General features: G+C 44.2%; 1 protein-coding gene across 1 annotated transcript in view; it reads left to right on the top strand.

Moving 5' to 3' along the window:
* LOC119170180 (WD repeat-containing protein 17-like) overlaps window positions 1-23,261 on the top strand; it is a 70,348-nt gene that overhangs the window by 6,264 nt on the left and 40,823 nt on the right. The window contains exons 2-9 of the mRNA XM_075878648.1: window positions 1,806-1,978; window positions 2,558-2,960; window positions 14,398-14,667; window positions 17,213-17,499; window positions 19,900-20,013; window positions 20,722-20,868; window positions 21,876-21,961; window positions 22,062-22,148. Coding sequence (XP_075734763.1) covers window positions 1,853-1,978; window positions 2,558-2,960; window positions 14,398-14,667; window positions 17,213-17,499; window positions 19,900-20,013; window positions 20,722-20,868; window positions 21,876-21,961; window positions 22,062-22,148 — 1,520 coding nt within the window. The 5' untranslated portion in view covers window positions 1,806-1,852. The remainder of the gene's footprint in view (window positions 1-1,805; window positions 1,979-2,557; window positions 2,961-14,397; window positions 14,668-17,212; window positions 17,500-19,899; window positions 20,014-20,721; window positions 20,869-21,875; window positions 21,962-22,061; window positions 22,149-23,261) is intronic.

The following is a 23,261-nucleotide window of genomic DNA, read 5'->3' as shown; positions in this document are numbered from 1 at the left end:
ACTTATTATATAATTGTCTGCAACGCTTCAACAGATGTTTGTGCGTGCAACATTGATACATATATTTAGTGTCGTTTCATGACGTGTCGCTCAATGAAATTACAACATGGTCACTTTCCCTTCACATGCTTCGCACAACGCCAATTCACAAGGTACGTGGGATGTGCTGCATTCTTTATTAGTCTATGAATATAAAAGGGGAATTGAGTAAACACCTAGTTTTTTTACAGTGACCTATAAAAAACACGAATACAGCAAAGATAGAAAGATGCAATGGCAATATTCTGAAGCACCTGTAAACGCAAGTGTTTTCTGTGCATCTAGAAATCTTAAAAGTAGCAAGTAGCCGCTTCCCCTTTGAAAAATAGTGGCTTTATTGAGTGTAGCGAACGAGAAAACTAAATCAATTTGAAGAAATTAAGAGGGATGATGGAACGAAAATCAAGCAGTGCGGCGTGCGCTCTTGTCGTTGTGCTTTGACCTCCACTGCATCAGAGATTCTAGATGGTTTGTTGATTGTAATATGAATGACTCTGGTGGTTTTTAAACACCATCCAGGCTACAGCAATATGAAAATAAATGCGAGACAAAAAAGAATGTAAAGGCGACATGTCGTGTTTTTTTCCACCTTCACTGAACATCAACGCAAAGCTTCCAACATTTCCACGATTTTCCCGTTGTCTTCTTAAGACACGTGGTAGTGAACTATTCTACTTTAAAATAGTGGCACTATAACTCGGGCTGATGTGCTCACTCCAAAAAAGCGAACAAACCATGACACTTCGTCGAAAAGAAACTTGAAACCTTTTTTGAAGATTTTGCTTTCGTTTTTGTTCCGTTAATTTAACAGAATTAGGGAATATTTATTTTTTATTCATTTGGTTGTCTCTGCTTAGTAACCATGCTGCAAGCGCATTCATGTAAGACCTAAAGAGAGTAGCTAATATTAATTATGTGGCGCTGCCATGACGGGGGGAGGTTTTTGCCGGGGGAGAGGGTTCCTTCAATTTTTCTCGACAAATCTACGGTTATCTAGATCTTGGTGCGCTGGGACAGTTGGTATACCATATTTCAGAAGTATGAGTGGGTAGCAGCAGGATTGCTCAGGTAGTGACCGGCAAGAGGTTTGACTTACAGCTGATGTATATTTAAAGTTCTTTCACGAAATCGCGGAATCGGGACTGTGCAGTCAAATTTATCGCAAGGTAAAAACTTTGTTAGCAATGTTGGCCCGGCGAGGAAACTTTCGATAAGTTCATCTGCGCATGGCCGATTACGTGCTCTTGCGAAAATTTTCCGGTAAAAATCACTTGTAAGTTGAGCGTCTGTCTGTCTTGTCCCTTTTTTCCGGTCGTTCTGTTCGCTGTTTCGGGCTCTTATTTTTGCACAAGTTGGGGTGGATTAGTGGTTACGCTGCTTGACCGCCGAATCGAAGGTCGTGGAATCTAATCCCAGCCACCGCGGTGGCATTTCGACGAAGACCAAACGCTGAAAGCATGTGCACATGGACCACGCACGTTAAATCACCCCAAGTGGGTGAAATTTCTGGAGCACACCACTACGGCGTCCCTCGTAATTATGTCGTGGTTTTTGCACGTAACGCCCCAACTGTTACGCAACGTTACGGTGACGTTCGCAGTATTGAATGACGTCACTTGTTTATCGTGATAATCCAAGCAGCAAATCTCCTCGCCTACACGAATAGGGTGACGGGACGAAATTAATAACCGGGCACGTGTATCAGATCAGAAGTGTGCCAATTATGAGTTGTCGTATCTTGAGAGACGTCATGTCTTTATCTCCAGGCTCCCATGATTCCCTTCCTGTAGCAGTTTGGAAGCGCTCGCCAAACATGAATGTGGGCGTACGCCAGGTTGGCCTAATTCCTGCCGGATGCCAGACATGGCACGTCAACGTGGCAAGCTTCAGCGGCCATCGTTTCGCCTACGCAGCTACTCTGGCCGTTTACATCTACGAGGTAAAATATCTCCCAAACTGAATCGTGTTTTTCTTTTTTTCTCACTGTTTGCAAGAATAGTCTTTCCCCTGCGTTTCTTGCAAAGAATCGAAATTAATCTGACAGTCGGAAAAGATGGCTCGCACTGGTTGCAGCTAGGTACTCCTCAAATTTAGTGTATCGCGACTTCTGTGTTCACCTAACTTGGTACGGCCATTTACAAGGAAAGGTCATTTATATATAAGAACGTGGTTTCGCAATTCGTGTTCTGGTAATTTTATTGTACTTGCAGGTGAGTGCAACTGGATGCGGCTAACTCATGTAAAAAAATGGAGCAGCTTTGCTTAGCTACTTGCTTTCCGCTCGCACGATGGCAATGTAAACGAGTGAGCGACTAGTATAGAGCTGTTTGTTTTGGCTGAAAATCAACAAGTTGCTTCCCGGCGTCGTTTTCATACATAAGTTTGCGAGATCCAAATATCTGCGACCAACATAGCACAACTCACTGGCGTGACTGGTGTAAAAGAGCGTTAGAGCTGCACGTAACTGCAAAACAATGTTGTTGTTTCTGGCTGTAGAGACGGTGTCTGTTGCTCGCAGATGGACGAGTCCAATGGCGAGTTCAAGCTGCTCGCCATCATGGCCGAGCACAAACGCACCGTGACGGCCATCGACTGGCACCCAACGCGCGAGGATTGGATCGCGAGCGGCGGCTTGGACCCTCTGCTGTGCGTATGGGACATCGGCCAACGGACGCTGATCGCGACGCTCCGTGAACCCCTGTGCCTGCCGCTGCTGCTCTCGTGGCGACCCGACGCTCCCGACACGATCGCCTACGTGTCCGGAAGGGGCCCGCTCCACTCCTGGTCCGTGCCCGAAGGCCCCCGAGAGCCGTGGCGCGAGGCGGCGCAGTTTCAGAGTGCCATCACCCAGATGACTTGGCACTCTTCAGGAAAGCTGGCCCTGGGACATCAGGATGGCTCCCTGTCCGTCTTGCAGAGCGGTAAGATGTGTGCGCATTGAAAAGGATGCATTTGGAGTAATTGTAGCAAGACTTCAGTGACGTATTTCCGTCACGGAAATGACTTTGAGAAATGCGCATGATCTGATGGCAAAGAAAGTTCCGTCAACGGGTGTCGTACCCATAACCTCTCCCTCCGCGACAAAAGATGCTGGTAACGCTATCCGCTGCGCCGCAGTCTTTTCTTTTTACTTTCACTTGCACATCATTCAGTAACAATACAGTACATAAATAGCAGGGACAGAGGGAAGAAGCAGTATCGTCTAGCAGTATAGTGGCTCAAGTTTCCCGAGCCACTGTAGTGCTTGGCCACTAATTTTAGTATCTTCAAGAAAATTAGAGATCACTCGGTGAAAATGTTCATGAATCTGCAGTTTATCGATATTGGCATCACGGACTGACATGTATTTTTTTTTCAAATACAACAAAGGCCGAGCCACACAACACCATTATAAGGCACTCCGTCATTTTCTTCATGAACGGCCAAAGGCTTGGTCCCGTGGGTCCCGTAGATCTTTTTTTGATAGTTCTTTGTAGAATTTCCCGAATAAGCACTCCTTCCCAACAATCTAGAACGACGTGTTCGATGGTTTCAGGTTTGCGACCGAGGAAACAAGCTTATAAGAGAAGGATTGTGAGTTAGATGGTACAGCCATTTTTTTTTTACTCTTGCCAGTAAATTTTGCCCGTATCCAGCCGAATACAAATTTCTGTAGCGTGGCACCGGTAAAAATAGGTCCACAAGGTCTTTATACATTTTTTTTATTCTACACGGGCTAGATACTCGCTAGAAAAACATGCCTTAAAATACCATGTGCCAACAACCTTTTTTAAACAAGCATGAAGCGCACCATGCACGTGGTTCGAGGGTACAATGAGTGAATGTAAACCTTTTCTAAGCCTCACTTGAATAACTGCCTGTAGACACGGACCTCCTCTGTTTCGCAGAAACATAAAACGGCTAATGAATTGCCTCAGAAACAGATGTGACAGACTGGGAACACCGTACCGAATACGACGAAAAATTTCAGTACGACTACACCATTCCCTCACTGATCTTCATATAAATACTGTGTCATGGTCACTCTCTGGCCACTTTACAAACGTTTATAAACACCTACTTGCGCAGTGCTCTTTGTCGGTAGGCTAGTGTCGTCCTCTAGGATTTCTAAATAAAGTAACTCTTCACGACCATGGCCTCTGCGACTACCTCTTGCAACGCGTCACCGCTACGCATTCGTTCCATTCGGGACGTTTCTAGTACGAAAATTGCAATTTTGTCAATGCCTGAACACACGACCTGGTGGTGACCTTTACCCAAGCATCGTAATCGACAATTTCGCACAGGAAGACATGCCAGGAAAATAGTTTATTCGGTGAGAAGGAACGAGTTGCAAAGAAATCTTAGAGATTACAAAAGGGTTGAGAGAGGGATGTCCTTTGTTCCCGCTATTACTCATGCATGGTGAGAATAGAAAATTCGCTAGAAGGATGCAACGTGGCCTTCAATCTGTCACACAAACAGGGTGGTGTGATTTCTAGCGCAGATACTTCCTGGTTTATTTTATGCTGATGATAATGTCTTATTTTGTGGAGAGTTGATCCTGTAACATCAGCTTAAGGATACATGCGGAACTGGAGGTGAAGCTGTAGGTCTAGTGTTAGGAGTAACAAAATGTATATTGATGGTATCCAGTGCCCCCAATGATCAGGTAGTGCCCATACAGGCCCAAAAATATCGAGGTTATGCAAATACAAGTACCTCGGAGTATGGGTAAATCAGGGCAATAGGCACAGGGAGGTATAGGGCAAAACTTTGACAACAAATTCAAAAGGTAAGAGTAGTAAAGCATAGCTTTAGGAGGATACAAAAGGTACGAGGTGCTTCGAGATCTGTGGAAAGAGGTAATGGTTCCGGGGTTTACATTTGAGAACATAGCGGTGCTCAAGGTGAGGTGCAAGGATCAATCAGATGTGGATGTGAATCAAATAAGTGTGGGATGCCTTGCGGGGAGCGCTCATAGGTAGGCGACAAGGAAACCATAAAGGGCGATATGGTATGGACAAGTTTTGAGGCGAGAGATCAGAGTAAGGTGGAGATCACTGGATGCAAGGAATAAAAAAAAACGACTTGGAGTAACTATCGAAAGCGCAAAGCGAAATAATAGAGGCATTTTGTGATAATTCAAGGGAAGTGCTTTACTGTCTGAAATGAGATTGGGTCTTCTTAGAGCGCGTATTATAGTGAGATTTGGTAAAGAATAATACACATGCTGGGGGGGAAGGTACGAAATTTACGGGGCATATACAAACTGGATGGAGAGACATCCACGAAAATGTACGTTTTAACACGAGCCTCTACAAAGCTTCGAAAGCTGAACACATTCGCGATAAGAATAAAAGGCGGTTAGAGTATTAATCGCAGAAACCTAAAGAGAAACTACAAAATAGGGGGGGGGGGGGGATATAAGAACAATCTGCCGTAGGGGGCAGAAAATCGGGCTGTATAGAGGGAACACAAAGAGAAAGGCAGGAAGGTTAACCAGGGCTGAGCCTCGGTAGGCTACCCTGCACTGGGGAAGGCGAGAGGGGGAAGAAAAGTTATAGAGGAGAGAAAAGGTCACTGACTAGGCCGACGCGTAACAGTTTCACTAAACTGAGCTGTAAAATTACGTTTTGTTTCTTTATAGTGATAGATTCATTGGAAGTAGACAATGCATGAGGCCAACTTTTTTTTCTTCGAGCCTGGTGGCACACTTGTCACCGCACCATTATAAAAGGGATGCTGGTAGCATCCATCCATTCATTCACTCAACGTAAAGTCCATGAATAATGGGTTGGCTTCGCTCATAGCATACGTCCATATAGAAAATGGCTTCGGCTGTAGCATGACGTTTCTTGCTTTCGCTTGCTACGAGAAAGATATCATCTGGGCTTGGAGGACACATGACGCATGTTGCGTTCCCCTAGATTTCGGCCGTGGTGTTCAGTAGATCTTGAACATGCCGCAGGATGGAGACCGTAGCCCCAAGTCGTGCGTCAAGTCAGCGACGTTCTTCACCACTTATTCATATTACGCCTTCACCATGAACTACTACAGCTACCCAAATAGTTTGTTTATTCAATGATCATAAACGTTAGTAATTGTTATGAAAATTTAAGCTTCTACAGCTGCCAAACACTGATAGGCGTTGTCCGAGCTCTTATATCGATGCACGGTAACATTCAACTATATCTGTAAGCACATGATTTACTTTCGTATTACGGCAATTTTTATGACCGAGGAATATGCCCAATTTTTTTCTTTCTTTCTTTTTCTTTCTTTTTCTTTCTTTCTTTCTTCTGTTTTCTTTCTTTATTTGTAGTCCTTCTCTCAGCTTCCATATTTTTTCAGTCTTTCCTGCCTTTTTCTTCATTTCTTTTTTTTACTTTGTCTTTCATTCTCTGCACTCGTTCTCTTGCCCACCAGTTCCTGGGAGTGAAGCAAAAGATGCAGAGGGCAATGCGAGCGCGTGCTGGTTTATCATGCTGAACGGAAAGTTGAAAAGCTCTGCTGTAAAACGATGTATACAACATGGACCATGGTGTCGGAAATATACCCGGTTTCCTTCTACTGTGGTATGAACCGGACACCCCCACGATATCTCTATGCGTGCTAAGTCTAACACAGAGCACGTGAATTGCACTGCTTTTCGTGAAACACTTAGATTATCAATTCGCGCCTAAGCATCACAACGAACGAGCTGACGGTTCTCGTTGAATGTTTACTATAAAGCAAAATTGAGTTTTTTCTCGACGTCTTCGTCTAGGTGTGAATTAGGCCGCATGTACGAACAAAAACTAAAATGTGGACACGAAAAAAAGTGTTCTCTGACAAGTGTGCTCCCACTAGGCGTAAATAATGTTATACAGTATGCTCAACAGACGGAGCTGAGTCAGTGCATAGGCGGGTGGAGAAGTAGCTGTGGGGATGGCAATGACTGAGCGTAGCACCTCCTCCCCTCCGCCTGTCGTAGAGTGCGAATCGCATGATTCACAATGAAGGAAAAAAAATCAAGAGACGACTTGCTGCTTATAATGGTCTTTCGTACGCCGCTCTCGGGGAGTAAAGATAAGAAGCTAACATTGCAATTCTACAGAAGGCCGACTTAGTAATAATATTGAGCAGGCTTTGCCCCCCCCCCCCCCTTGATAGATTAGTGGGAGGTAGCCGCCCGCACTGCCTGTGAGTGGCTGGGATGTTGTAGCGCGAGTGAAGAGAATCAGCAGTAAGCGAGATGTATATGTCCCGCTGTCCCTTGACGTCATCCTCATCGACATCCTTGTTGCACTATTTGAAAGCGTGCAAACGTTCGCCTGCAATTCGTGTATATTAAAAAAATTCTTTACCGGCTGTAAGAGTCGGCGCCGCAGTTATCAAATGTTGTGATGCACCGAGTTACTCGGCATCTTTGTTGATATAATTACGGACAGTATAATGCTCCTAACAATATAAGTCTCTATTGCTAAAGATGTGTTCATAAACCAGGCAGCACGCGTGCCGATCAATGGGGAGCTCCTGTTCATTTCACAATAACCTTTACACTTGGAAACGAGCGGAGGTGACCGTGAGACTGCAGCAAGCTAGTCGATGATATCAGTCTGAGGTTCCACCTCATCGCTGTCACGCCCCGCGATGGTGGTCTAGTGGCTAAGGTACTCCACTGCTGACCCAAAGGTCACGGGATCAAATCCCGGCTGCGGAGGCTGCATTTTCGATGAAGGCGGAAATGCTGTAGGCCTGTTTGCTCATATTTGAGTGCACGATAAAAAAAAACCAACTGGTCGAAATTTCCGGAGCCCTCCACGACGGCGTCTCTCAATCATATGGTGGTTTTGGGACGTTAAACCTCGCAAATCAATCAATTATCACGGCCACGTCTAGAACAGAGAAGAAGGCCCGTAGCATGCTTGAATCTCTTCGCGAATATGTCCCCGCATGTCAGTTTTATTTACCTGTCTCAATTCATGACCAATGATTTGCCCAGTCGGGCAAGGCTCTGTCAAGGGTGAAAACATTGAAAGGTTAGTGTTGACGTTTGTTTAATAACATGTGAGGAATTCAAAGACTGTCTACATTAGAGATGACATTTTCAGTGAGCAGTTAAGTTATTGGATCTATCGCTTTGTTGATGAAAATTCTACCAGCGCAGCTATAAGCAGCGCTAAATGCATTTGGGAAATATTAAGTGCGGAACACACTCACAAAGCCGAGATGGCTGTAAAGCGCACATCGGTGTTATGGGTGTGCATTCTGCGCTTAATGTTTCCCAAAAGCTGCGCACCTTCATTCTCAATACCAAGTTCTTTTTGTTGTCGTTGTTGTTCAGATATTAAAGCTGAGACACTTGTAGCTTTTTTTTACACGAACGAACGGCGGGTCACATACAAAATAAAATGTAATCCTTCCATGTACCCAAAAACGTACTTAAGTTTGTCCTAGACAAATAGGCGCTCATCAAAGGACTCGTGCCGTGGTTTTATGCAGCCACCCGCTTCCACGCTCGCAATGCGGGGACGGGCAAACTAACTCGGGAGAAATGGCCGACCTGAAGTTCTACATCAAAGGCTTGGAACTTGACCAGAGTTCCACAATACTTTGGGCTTCTTTCATTCGCTAAAGAAAACGTATAGAATACGCTTCATATGTAAGCAACCTAAGGATTTATAGTGCAATGATAATGATTGTAAATAAATAAAAAAGTTAAGGAATTGAAAGAACAAGCATTCTAGCCTCTTTTTGTGCCGACGTTATGTGGTACATTCACGTAATAACGTTTGTACATCTTCTCTTGTTCCTTGCACACATATACACAACAAATTTACTGCAATTGCACGCTCGCCCCATTTTTAAGTCTTTACGGAATTATTCTCGGCAAAATTGCTGAAGTTATCTCAGGGGTGAGGCTTCTCCATCCGTCTGTCGTGTCTGCGCACGGCACGACACCGTGTAAAGAGAGAGAGAGAGAGAGAAAGATGCAAGTAAAGGCAGGGAGGTTAACCAGACGCACAACCGGTTTGCTACCCTGCACTGGGGAAGGGATAAAGGGGAGAAAAGAGGTTGCACACCGTGTAAAAGGTGAACAAAAGTCTAACGAGAACAATTTTAATCCGATACAAAGATAAGCCTGCGAAATACCACAAAACAAAAGGCAACATCATAAAAGCACCGCTATTTAGGCCGCCATCAATCAAAAGATCTGACAAAAAGGTTTATTAATAGCATATCGGTTATAACTATGATGGAACAAAAGACACTTATAAGCACATACCCTTTATACCATAGTCGGTGACTTCAAAACGTACGAATTATGCGCCTTCGGACCGAGCTTTGTCATCGACTTTCCCTGTTCACTGTCAATATATATAGAAAACAGCTGTTACAGTCGAAACACGAGTCTGTATGTGAATAAAAATTTGTGGATGCTTAAGAGTTGAACGCTGGAATGCGATAGCAATATCTTGTGCCTAGCGCGTACTAGTTCATGAAATCTTTTCGAACTTGCTATGCACCCACTACTTGGCTTAAAGAGAATAGGCGCAGTAGCGTGTGTGCCTGCTGTAGTGGGTTTAAACCGGCTTTAAACCATAGTCATTATGATAATCGCATGTTCTGATGCCCGATGGCAATGTGCGCTTGTATCACACATTATTGACGCAATATTTCTTGTTGTATTGTGAAGCACGTATACAGGGCACGTCCGTTTGTAAAGCACGAAGGTTACCTTCACTGTGTTTCCAAGCGAGGAAGTTATTTTGACGGCATTGACAAGAAATGCTGAAGAGATATGTGGCATTTGATTGCAGTACTTCTATTCAATAAAGAAAAAAAGCATAGTGATGGCTGTGTGATAGAACACCCACTTTCCACGCAAACGATCCGGGTTTGATCAACACGCGAACTCAAATTGATCATCTATTTTATTTCCATCTTGAATCTTCAATCACGAACAACATTTTTCACTCTCAATCACCAACACCGACGCAGAGATGTCTGCGGAACAAGCTCTTTAACGCTATCGTGTTTAAAAGTTCACAATAGAACATGTATCATAATTGTGGCAGAACAATACAAAACACCTACAAGCACACACTCTATGGTAGTCGGCGACTTCAAGGTAGACATATAGACTTCAGGACATAGCTTTGTCGTCGGCTCTTTGTCACTGAGTTTACATATATGGGCTACCGCTCGGGTAACGTATGGCTACTCACCCATACAATACACAGAGCTTCGCCCACACGTCATGACTCACTTTGTGGAGATGCGTGGATTTTTTGTCCATATCTTATCACTTCAAGTATTTAATCTTCATCAATAAACTGCAACAAGTTTTCCTTAATGTAGTAAAAACGATAAATTGGAAAAAACGAGCAAGAACGTGATCAGCCACGTGCTGTTTTTTTTACACTGCCTCTTTTGTTATACTCGGCAAGAACGGTGCGTATCTAGGCAAACAGTATACCTTGCTTTCTGTCATGTTTGTGTCAAAGCAATACTATTCACTCGTATAGATAATTTAACGCTCATAAGTCGTACAAGGCTTCAAATAGCGAAGTTGGATGATTTTGAAGTGTAATCTTGTTGCTCCTAGGTTGTCGCCAGCACTTGGCTAAAGGTGATGCTATAGGTCCAAACTGCAGAAACTAGTGCTGACCCCGAGCTCTCGCACTTCCCATATCAACGGGAACCTCGTTGTTCGTGTTGGCCGTTTACCACTTCGGCGTCTTCTCGCAGCCTGCGTCGCTTTTTTCGTTCCCCATAGAGTTCTCTCATTGTATACGTACTCCGGGTCTTCGACTCGCCGGCGTCGCTTTATATTGACTTACCCATCTGCCGGGGCACCTACTGATTCATGAGTGTTTTTGAACAGAGTTGTAAACACCAAAATGTTTTCGGGTGGCTTACTCGGCTTCGCTGGTCAGTTAGTTTTACAAAACACTAAACAAGAAAAGAGTGTAAAGATGCTTCAGCGCAGCGTCTTATTACCTCGCACGGATTAAAATTGACGCTCATTGGTTTATCCATGTATACATAGCGGGATGACGGGGAGGAGGGAGGAGATCACTTTGAAGGATCACAAGAACCTTTGAGACAGTGAGCAAACAAGCGGGTGCACCTTTCACATGCGGGTCAGGAAAAGTGCAGCCATTCATCTATTACAGAGGGGTAAAGCACGGCCGAATGCCTTCTCAAACCTTCTCACATAAGCGGAATACATCTGCTGCCTATTGGTAGTTACCGGCACGGTTTCGGCTTTCTAGCTAATAATCCTGTGGGCATGGCAATCCAGCCACTTTGGTGCGTCAGCTGCGGTTACGGCACGTGCGGAACTGGAATGAATAGGGATGGAAGAGAATGAAAGGAATCTCATTACAAGTGGCCCTTTCGTGCAGCTTTCTTATCTCAAAATTTCTCTAAAAGTGATGCCTGCATGTCTGAGAGTCACCGCAGTGCTCTCACTGTCCACGCTTTTCCGATTTTCTTTGTCGTTTCCTATTTACAAATGAAATCAAAGTGCACAAAACATAATTTGCCGCCGTCAAGCCTCTGCCGAAGCTATACGACAGTCTCATTGTCGAAATTTTAGACCTAGCGATATGCTTTGTTCGCTACTTCTCATCTCTGACGTTATATCTAACATCTTGGTTCGCGTCTTTTCGTTAAGTTGGTAGGCGAAAATTGTGTTGGACGTCCTTAAACACTTATATTGGGTATAGCTTGATAATCGGGCTGAGGTTACTCGCATTGTTACGACCAAATTTCGCCTATTTGACCTTTCTCGTGCTGGCTGGATGGTCCAAATTTTCTCGGCAATCTCTAAGCTGTGTAGGACACACACCGCCAAAAGAACGTGGACATTAAAGTGACGCTAATAATGACGAAATTCGTGGAGCTTACACGAAGTTTCTCAAGGCTTAAAACAGGGAACCTGGAAAATTCTGAAAAATAATCTGGTTGCCTTTACGTTATTTTCAGGCTTTATCTAGGTGATGCTTGGTTGTTCCGACGTCGATCTACGTGGAAAGAGGTTCTAGTTAAACCACATGGACACGGCATGGATGGCCAAACTCCAGAGACGGAAATTCACGCTGAAACTAAGCGTTCGCGTCTTTAATAAATCTACGGGCTTGTCGTCATTGGCGTATGCCTTCCATCACCTCAGCTTTTTTCACAGCAACCGTTGCCCTTCCCTTTTGTAGTAGTTTCTCATTGTACGTACTCGGCTCATATTCGGTTGCTGCCGTCGCTTCGCAGCCATCAGTTGAACTGTTATATGTTCATCATTTTAAGCGGACCAATGGTGGGTAGTTGGACTTACCAAATTTTTGTGGCACGTTCACGTTTCTGACACTGACCGATTCTCGGCAGACCACACACACAAATTACGGCTAGCTGAAACAACTTCGCTGTTAAAAAAAAAGTTAAGGCATGTTCTCACTATATAGCGTTCCTAAGCCTGAAAGAAGGGTGGAGCTAAGCAACCTGCCTTATTTCTTTTTTCTCTTCCTTGCTTTTTTCTTTCTCTCTCGCATTCATTCTTTCTCTATCTAAAAAAGAGTGGCGTGGTGTGACCCTGTACACAGCCTGGGATGGTCTACACCCGAGCTTTCTGGTGAGCCTCTGTAAGCAATTACCTGGGGGCGCGGTTGCTTATCAGGGTTTACACTAATGAACATCATCCACTTCACCACTGGCCTGCATCTGAGAAAGGTGAACATCCTAGTTCGCGCAACAAGAACAAATTGGCCGGCAGGACGGTAACCTCCTGCTATCTAACATCAAAGATGTCTTAGGAAATGGATTCCTCGTAAGAGAGTAATGCAACTTTACTGCATAGGCAGTATTAATGCTTGAGTCCATCTGTAGTCCAGCGTAACGAATTCCGCAGCTTAGATGTCGGTCCTGGTAGGCTAGTTAGGAAAGTTTCCAGTTCTCCATGCTTGAGAGGTGCCTGGACGGTGTAGGTTCTTGCGTACCCGTGCAATCCAAATTGTGCGGAGCCGCTGGCTCAGATTGTCCTGCTTCTGATTGCATCCCAAACCCAACAAATCGGTGCACCTGTTCTGGGAGCGGAAGCAAAATATGAAGAGGACGAGGGATCGCGTGCTGGTTCATAACGATCGTTTTTTTTTTTTCACTTTGAGCGAACTAATGGTCGGCTAAAAGGCTCAACCCTTGAAAAAACATTTCTGAAATCGGCGAATTGCTTTTTCACAACGGTAACGCTACCACGGCTTAGTAAGACACTTAGTAAGCGAGAAAACACACAAAAACCAAATGCGGCTGTTGGTGCCACCTTGAATTTTCGCACTAGTTATCGTAACGTCAAAGATTTCGGCGCTGTCTACTACATCCTAGGTAGTTTCTAAACAGTAAAAATAGAGTAGACTGTCCTCTGAGGAGGACCACAGATTTAAGATATCGAGTTTCGCTTCGTTTCGTTGAGCCAACATTATAGAAATCGGAAAAGCATGGACGGCGCTTGAGCTTGTTTCACGACTGCCAGTAGAACGCGATAGCGCAATCAGAACCCGTGCGCAATGTATTCAGTCACTCTGGAAGGAAAGCAAGGCTTGGGCGCGTAACATTGGCCGTTTCAGACTATCCTATATAGATTATCTGCTAGATTTACAGTTGCGACTCAATTCCCGCTACGTCCTAATGCTTCTTTTTGTTAATTACTGAGGTACCCACAGCTTATCCGTATACGTTGCCACGTGTACTCCCGTATATGCTCACTTTGTATTGGGTGGGAAGCCTTAAACTACCCCTTTGTTGAACCATTCGCGGATTGCATGTCTGTGCCCCGCAATACAACAGGTGTTAAGGAGACTCCTTTTATTTCACGACGTTAATATAGTGCTTCCTTTTTTTCTCAAGCACTGTCAACAAATAACGCAACTCTGTGTGACACTCTGCTTTCTATGCAGACGGCCCCGGTTTCTCACTTCAAAAATTGTAGTTATTTATTTCATTTGCATCTTTCATAATTTTTCGCCACAAGCACTCGCGCTAAAATTTCCTTTGAAATCCGTTGAAATTGAAATTTTGGTACAATGTTTAGAAATAAAGCTTTCACCTTCTTTTTCTCTTCTATAAAAATACCTGTGATGGTAAAACCAACCTCAAGCACAACTTACCAATCTAAACGGACTTACTGTTTTACTTCTGTGTTCCTTAAATGTGTTGTATTTGCTTCCCAGCCCTTGAGCTTTTTTTATGGATGGGTTTCAGTAATAGCATAGTCACTGTTTTGTGCACGCAAATGCTGTCTTAACGCTGTTGAGTCCCGTTACTTGTCACCAAATCACCCTGCCGAGCACACCGTTGCGATGTCGACCATTAACACGGCCCTCCCGGGTCTTTCTCGAGCAGGTGGTTTTTGCCAGAAGCACGTGCGGCTGCTTCACGACGAGCCTCAGGACAGCGAGGACGCGGACCCGCGCAGCGTGGTGGCACTGCGCTGGGACGAGCAGTCGTCGGGCTACCTTCTCGCCGGGCTCCCCAGTGGGCAACTGTTCCTGCTCGACTGGACGACGTCGGGCGAGCCGCAGGTGTTAGCCACGTACGCCTGTCCCAGTAGGGCCACCACCATCGCCGGACTCGCCTGGGTTCCCGACGCGGCTGGCATGTTCCTCACGGGAGGTACGCGACATATTTTCACCTCGTAATTACACGCTGTGTTTACATGGAAGCATTACTTTCACTGCTACGTTCGAGGCATAAACTGAAGAGGGAGGTCAACCAAAATTATAACACGCAGTTTGCTTCTCTACACTAAGGGGAGGGTAAAGATGGGAAAAGTCAAGATAATTCAGGCGGAAAGACAAACCAACAAGGAAAGGGGCGGAGCAAGAGTAACATGACCTATGCAATATGCCACTACCATGCTACAAGGTTAAGTAATGCTTCGTACTTTGTAACTCTTGTACTACGCCTTGGGTAAGCCTTTCGAAGTTGCCCTCCTGTGCTCCGAGACTGCCTTCACGTTGTAAGCATTAAAGTAGACATTGAAATTCGACTTTCTCCGCTACTGCAGTTTTCAAGCAATAAACACAAAATAACTTCTCACGAAAAGTACGCGCGTAACCACATGCACAAATTTGCTAATGGCGCGAGTCATACGGGAGACGTCCGTTCTCGCTGCTGTCCAAATGTTTTAGCAGTTTTCAATCTTTAAACTTTGAAGTATGATTTTTTTATTTACCAACTTGTAGGTCGGAAGAGTCACCACATTCAAGCTGAGTACTTAAAAAATCACTGCATTTCAAGCTCCTTGAATATAATTATGGGGCGAAGCTTTCGGAGGTGATTATTGTGATTAAAGTTTAGATAGTACATAAACTGATTGTGGTTGTGATACTTACATATATTTTTTTATTCAAAGAGAGTGCTGAGATCGATTGTGATATAGCGGTGATTCTTTTTTATAGCTGATATGAGGTTCCGAGTCCCAGGTTACGTTTTGACTTCATAATCACAGCTTCTTTAGCTATCGTCTCTGGTGTAGAATTTTCTTGTCGGTATTGCCGCCTTGCATCTGCTTCAAATTGTCTCAACTGCGCGTCAGTTTGGCGTTTTTCCCGCTTAGCCTTTGCTTCCTTAGCCCTAGTCTGTGGTGTAGAACTTTGTTGTCGCCGTCGCCGCTTTGCATCCGCTTCCTTCTCTCTGTTGTCTGCGCGGTAGCTTCCCGTCGACGGCGACGCTGACACTCAGCACGTCGCACTTTCCCGCGTTCGTCTACGTCCATATGAGAGAAGGGAATGTGTGGTATGGAACGTGGTTATACATATATAGCGTTGACAGCAGCGCCATCACATCCACAAATAACCACAGCGCCCTCTGTTGCTTATAAGTTGAAGGTTACTTGGTGTTACGGACAGACGGGAGACGGCGGACATCGTGAGGTCTTAAGGAGCTTCGCCCTTAATAAACATATAATACTTTCGTGACGCGTTATAAACTTCAAGCGTAAGATTGGAGTGTTTCTCCGCATCAGTCCTGTCAAGGATGGCTTAGTCTTAACAAGATAACTTGTTTATGGCCTACTTGGAACTCGCTGTACAAAATAGTTGCCACTGAAAGTAAGCACGAAGGGTGAAATGAACAAGACGGCATGGGCGGCTTTCTCAATCAATCTATTTCAAGTGTGACATACGGAATAAATACAAAAGCACGAGCACAAACTGTTGTGCTAAAGCAAGTTGTGCTCAAGACCCTTGACTGATTAAAAGCTGAAGCCATCTATGTGAGAACGAAATGGAAACCTGAAAAAATAAACTTTTTGGACGGTCCATAGGTCAGATAGTCTGGATAACTTTTCACGCTTGATCACCGTAAAAATGCCAGTTGCGATTTAATTATATTACCGTAATCAATTGACACAAAATGCACAATTCTTGCTATAGTTAGCATAGCTATGCTTTTTTATTTCAAACTTCCTTTCTTGACCCATCTACTTTGCCACGTGTCTAATACAGAATCAAAGGGCTGTAATGTTACCCTTTCTTTCCTACTTTATTTGCTTTATTCGATAAATAGTTCTAGGATAGAGGACGAGGGCCAATTTTATATGTACAATGTCTAATGTTGGCAACTTTTCTCCTTCGAAGTCTGTCCTTGGGCAAGCTAGGCCATGGTATGAAAAGTACAATTAGAAATTTGTTTCATTTAGGAAGTATAGCAGTGAGCGGTGAACGGTCCCTGGTTGAAAAATGTCGAGGTTGCGTGTTTGGTCAGGCCCGAGGCCTGTTGAAGTCTTGTTTTTGTGTTTCGGCAATGTCATGTTGATTGGATAGCCGCTCGTAACGTAGCTTACTTTCCAGAGTTTGTGTGTGTGTGTTACGTCAGTGAAAGAAATATAAAATCATTGGTGGTAATCACATATTAAAATTTTGTACTTCATGCTTTAGTTGCAACACGCTTCAGTACGTATCTCTGTGAGAGGCTTTCAACCTGCAGTGGAGATACCGTATATAAACTGTACGAAATAAACATAACGGGAAAATACGCCTCGAAATTGAGTGTACGGGTTATATACATGGGAGCTTTCGTAAAGTTAGGAGTACGATGCAGAGGCGGGTTATATGCGAGAAAATACGGTGATTCACTGTGGCGTGATAGTAGCATGTCGTTTCGTGCACAGAATGCATGGTACTTTCATGCCTGCCGGCGCTGTTCCTAATTGCAGATAAGATGTGCGGGACGCTGCGCGTGTGGAACGTCTCCCGCAACACGCCACTGGAGAACCTGCAGCTTCACGGCAGTGGTTTTCGTACGTTATGCGTCTGCACCAGCTTCCCGGACAGGGATCGCGCCTCGGCTGCAGTGCCTTCGGCCGAGTGTGCGCCGTCGCAACAGCCTGCGGGCAGCGGGGTTCGCCTTCCGCCGCACGTGCGAGTGTTGTGCCTTTTCTCAGACGGCGCAGTCGGTCTATACAACATTCGCCGACGTTCGTGGGACTTCTTGCGGGAGATGGTGGGTGAAACTTGATGGTGGGTGAAACGTGGTGATGGCCAGCAGCGTGATGTGGTTATTGCTGTTTTGGCGTAATGCAGGTGCGAAGTTGAAGTAAGGACTAAGACAGCGCCTCAAGTCGTATAATAGGCTTACATGATCGTACCATCAAAAAAAAACAAAACGGTACACGTAAAAAAAAGCATTGTAGTCTATCTTGTAGGCGCTACTCATCTTTTTTTTTTGTGCAGATACTTGCGATAAGAAGCGCGCGAGCTGATTGAACCACATCCATTTTGAAGCCACACAATGCAGTGCTAAGTCGATTGAAAGGTGCATGCCGATATTCCGCGATGATTCAGTTGAAATGCCGCGGACAGGACGTATAGATCGTAATGGTATGCGAATAATTGCGAAAAATTTGTCATGTAGGAATGCGTTCAGAAAAAAAAGTTTAACGATTTATAGTACCTGTTACTCCACCATGGGAGAGCATAAAGCTGTCCCAGAACATCTTTATTCACCTCGTATGAGAATGAACTCGCATAGCACACAATATGTTGTATGTTATCATACTGTACCGAGCGCCATGCGAAGGCACTCAACAATTTCAGAACCCGAACAAGTGTGCGATGTAAATGTTCGAGATATTCGTCCACGGTCACTAACTAGCGTACACAATAACGTAGGCTCATGTTGCCGGAGTTGCTCGTTCAGTACAGCTTTTTCCTTTAAAAAAGATACGGACCGCAGCCCCGTAGTCTTTACCGATTGCTATGGGAGAACTGTTTTGCGAAACGCTCGGCAATTGCCGGCACTGGTTCACGAAAACTTTCTTCGTGGGCTCCGTTGGGAACCCTGGCTTCTTTCATATCCCACGATTGGGCGTTCATTAAGATTAATGCGCGATATATAGTGGCTTAATCCTAATGTTATTAGACAACCTATGTTGTTCTTCTTATGATGCTCTGACAGCTAGAATTGAACCTCTACCGGGATATATAAGGCGACTAACTTCATAGCTTCGGAAAAAAGAAAGCACGAGTTGGCTTCCAAACTTTATAGCACGAGCTTTTTTTTTCAGTGCTAATATACGATAGCTAACTACCATTATGCATAATTTTACTGGAGGCTCTGTAGAGCCTCAACAATGGACGCATACACGGACACCGCGTTTTTTTTTTTTCAATTCCCAATCGTGTCTGCAAAAAATTTATTCCAATGAACACTATTCGCGGCTGTATCATGTACTTTGAACACGCACTGCTTTCTTGTTGATCACGATCGATGCTATTGCCAAAAAGCTGCGTATAATACAATTATGTAACTTCAACATGTTCTGATAGGGACCACGACACTCATTTTGCGGTCGTCGCCCCTATCAGCACTCTGTTCTCGTCTCTTCTATTTCCTCCTGCTTTTTGCGCTGTTAAGCACTTTCTTCGTCTACATGTCATGTGTGCTAATTCTTTCGTGTCCACAAAAAGGCGATGAAATTTCAGCGCGTCTGGTCAAGCCCTTAATTTAGGAATAAATATTTTTTATCAAAATAAGAGTGGCTAGAGTCGGCCAAAACTGACTCACAAGCTGTCACGTAACTACCTGTTAGCACTGCGAAGGTCTGTATACCGGCGAATGAAATCGCTCCCTAGACAGCTGTGCACGCAGTCGAGTCAGTCCGCTTTCTTCAGCTTGGTATTAAAGTGACCAAATTTATGAAACATTGGCAAAAGGCAACGGTACCGCTTCATGCCACACATGACGTCACACTCGTTCCGGCAAAGTGACGGCCACCGGAAGTGGGCAGGGCATATTGCCGGCGACATTTAGGGGCTTATTTTAGACAAAAAAATTATTTCACAGTCTATCTTCCACATATCTACAGGCAGAATAGACCGTTTACTTCCACTTTTCTTCAAAACCCCCTAATTGTTGGATGACCATGTCAAGGCCCCTTGTACATGCCCTAAGAGCCTAATTCTTAAATATGACTGCTTCTTGAAGCCTTTATACTATATCACTAAAGCTTACTGCAAGGGAATCTCGTTTTGCTGTTTCGAAAATGTTTTCATACGTCGAAGTTAGCCCGATTACCGGGAGAACGAGAACGTTGGTATAAATTCGAATGTGACAGGTAGGAAATGGTAAAGTAAGAACCTTTTCGCATGTTGAGGGAGAGTTCCAAGAAGAGCTTTAATGTCTTGTACGAATAATTTCGGAACTTCGATATCACTCGTGGATTACGTTACGACCGCAAAACACGCGTCGCTTAGCTAAAGTTGTCTCTCTATGAATTACAATGTCGTGAAGCTAGGCGTGCTTCTAGTGAGCACTATCTTGGTTCATAAAAGCTTTCCAGTCGTCAATTCGGCTTATTATTCTAGGATGCTAAAATGCTGACGGCTTCAATGGCTATTTCAGGCCCACACCGAGACGATATTCGACTGCCAGTTCAAGCCTGACGACTGCAACCTTCTTGCCACTGCCGGTTTTGATGGTACACTGAAGATCTGGAACATGGAGACAATGAAAGCTGTGAGTGTACTAAGCTTGACGACTTCCTTAAATACGATAATGTGTGAAAGCCAAAAGAGTACGTACGAATTACGTGTTCTATGTTCGATAAACATATGCAGACGTTCTGTTGAGCCTGAGAGATTTTCACTGCATGCTGAGGGGCAGAGAGTCAATAAAGTAGTGTTCATGTTCAGGAATACTCAAGCTTTCAGGCACAAACCAAATGTTCAGAGACAATTGTGAAGTTCGAGGAGGCGAGCTGCTTTCTTCTTTGATGGGGCTGCAAGACATTATAGCACCTGCTTAAGAGAAATTGTTCCTGATTCAGCGGGTTTACAATGCTAAACTGTCGAGCACAAATTTGGTACAGGACATAGAAGAGCACGCCAGGCAGAGGACAAGTGCCGACTTAAAGCTATCTCTATTGTGAAAAAAAAAACTTCCTGCTTACTGTTCAGCTCGCATGCGCAAGCGTACTGCCCACCATGACCACCCACACAAAGGATATATCGTCTGAATGCTGCATAAAACATGTATGAAAATTTTCATTACTTATTGCGCAACACCACCGATGTATTGTGGGCACGCTTCCCTGTTTGCTTGTTTTTGTTATATGGTACGATTCCATTAGTTCCGAGGCCACCACATTCAAACTATTGCCCAAAATTTTCATTTTAACAGGAACACCAATACTTGGCCTTAGTGTCATATTTTATTTCATGCCAGGTCATGTCTTCGCCGCCAAGAAACAGCACCATCTATTGCTTGTCCTGGGCTCCGTCTGGACAAGACTGCGTCGCCTTGGGAACCGCCAAGAATGGGCTCCTCATCTGGGACACCGTAAAGAATGTCCCGAAGAAAGCAATCCTCGATGTAAGCTTTTGTGGCAGTTGTTTCATGTATACGTAGAAACTCTTTACCATTTCACGTTATTCCGTGACCGCTACCTCAAAAGCTACTAAAATGAACTATTTGCCATAACGCAGCTAGTACAGCTGCGCCTAACACCGTTTTTCTTGAAGACTACGTTGTGGCTTGTGCATCTGCTACTTTTTTACCCCAGGAACCAAAATAACTAATCGTGCTTCACAATCAATCTGCATGCATCCATCTGGTGTTTTGTCGGAACGAAATACTATATCGCCAGAGCACGTGAAACATATGTGAGCACAAGTGTAACTGATTTCCCGGAAGCTGGCTTTTAAACATCTTAGTTCCTCAGTGCCCAGCAGTTACACTAATACGCATTACAGAGCTTGACCATCCACACGTAGATTGCTTGGAACGTGCTGCCTCATCAATTGCCAAGCTGCCAATTCAAAGAAGGTAGAAAATTGCGCCAGCCGATGCAAATTCATAATCGTGCTACTAAACTGTGGCGTTCTAGGGTTATGATGCTGGACTTTTCACTAGAAGGTCACGCAATCAAATCCCAGTTGCGATGCCCGCATTGCGGTGAGGGAGAAGTTCCAGAAGCTCTTGTCATTCGATTAAAAAAAAACAGGTGTTCAAATTTCTGCAGCCTTCTACTGTGGCACTGCTCATAATCATATAGTTGTTTTGGTATAAAACTTCATACTGGCACAGCGCAGTGGTGAATCACGAAGACTAAGTGGCACGAGCGCTGTCTTTCTTCAGTCTTTCTTCGTGATTTGTCTCTGCGCTGTTTCAATATGAATGCAAGCCAACTAGTCACTTTTTTGGTACCCCGGAAGTTAATAAAAATTGCTACGCCGCTTCAATGCGTAACATGCAGAAAATGAAACAAGTCCAAGTGACGTTGGTGTCTGTTCTATTATGCTGGAGCGTGTTAACGTGGCACCATTTTTCTACGGGAAAGTATCTTCTCTTACTGTGCCTTCTTTTTTTCTTGTATGCAGCATGGAAAAGACACAGCTCTATACTGCGTCGCGTGGAATCAAACGGACGCTAGATTAATAGCTTCAGCGGGAGCAGATTCAACCTGGCAAGTGGGGTTAAATTTACTCGGGAGTGTCTCCATGTTTCGTTCGCATTTTGTATTGTTTGTTTTTTTAGATATTAAAGAAAGCAACATTTTTCCTCAGCATGATTCATCGGACTGATGGCAAACTTGTACAGACATTTCACCATCCCAAAACTGTGTATGGATGTGACTGGAATCCAAACAACGAGTAAGTGGGTTGATGTTCTATGTCCTTGTTGACTTTCCTCGAAATAAAAAAAATTGGAGCCAGAAGTGTGGCGTAAAAAAAAAACACATCATTGAATTGTCACTGCATTCTCAACATTCCCCCTAATGAAATCGCTCGTAGCCCACATGAAATTTTCTTTTTTTTAGTAACAGCTGTTATGGAAAGTGAACATTGTCTGGCTACCATGTGCTAAATAAGAGTAAAAATACATAATGTGCTGTGGAATAAAGTCATTCGAGAACAAAAAAAAATCAATTGTACGTCTTTGTATGTACAACCATCGCTCCGTTAGTTTGTTTAGGTAATACTTTAAAACATTTTAATAAACACGTGGACAGCAAAATAATTTATCGTTATGGTTTCCCAGATCGCATCAGAAAAGAGCTATCTTGCTACACAAACTGTGTGGGCAGCTTCGTAGATTTGTGAATCCATGAGGCACATGTTATTTTACAAAAACTTGAAGGTTGTACATACTTCAGAGCAATGCAAAGTAGATGTCTTCATGTTACCATCTTTTAACGTTGTCTTGTTTACTCTGTCTTATAGTTCCCTTTATTATCCTCGTATGACTGCTGAGGTGGCCTAGCGATCTCAGTAGTCAATCTTGAATAATTTCAGTCTTGTGCTACTACTGAGTGACCTTTTCTTGGCAAGCATGAATTAACACCTCGAGGCTAAACTTTTTGGATCGAGCGCGAATCGTGCATTATACGGTACGTTGACGCCTTCCTGATCCTTTTGCGGAAGACAGATTTTGATATGACCTCTCGAGGTGCGCTAATGCTTCTGTCTTCAGCCACGCTTTAGCTGATTTTACACTCGTGACTGAGGTTCTGACACATAGTGAGCCGATTTCTCGACACAAACCTTGCAGTTCTCGGCGTTCATGTTTGCTGGAAGTAGGCCCGGCACTCAGTCTTCCTTTCCATCGACTCCGCCCATTCGAAGCTCGTCAAGAGGGCCATGTGTCTCATCACCTTCAGTAATACCCTATCGTGCTAACGTGTGCATATGATCGACTCCGGTTTCACGACTCGAGTGAGGAGAATGGCCTACACAGGATTCTCTCCCCCCTTTTAGGTAACGTTC

This window comes from Rhipicephalus microplus, chromosome 2 (assembly GCF_043290135.1).
Source record: "Rhipicephalus microplus isolate Deutch F79 chromosome 2, USDA_Rmic, whole genome shotgun sequence".
Taxonomy (NCBI): domain Eukaryota; kingdom Metazoa; phylum Arthropoda; class Arachnida; order Ixodida; family Ixodidae; genus Rhipicephalus; species Rhipicephalus microplus.
The sequence above is the reverse complement of the archived record's forward strand: the minus strand, read 5'-3'. Positions and strand labels throughout refer to the sequence as shown.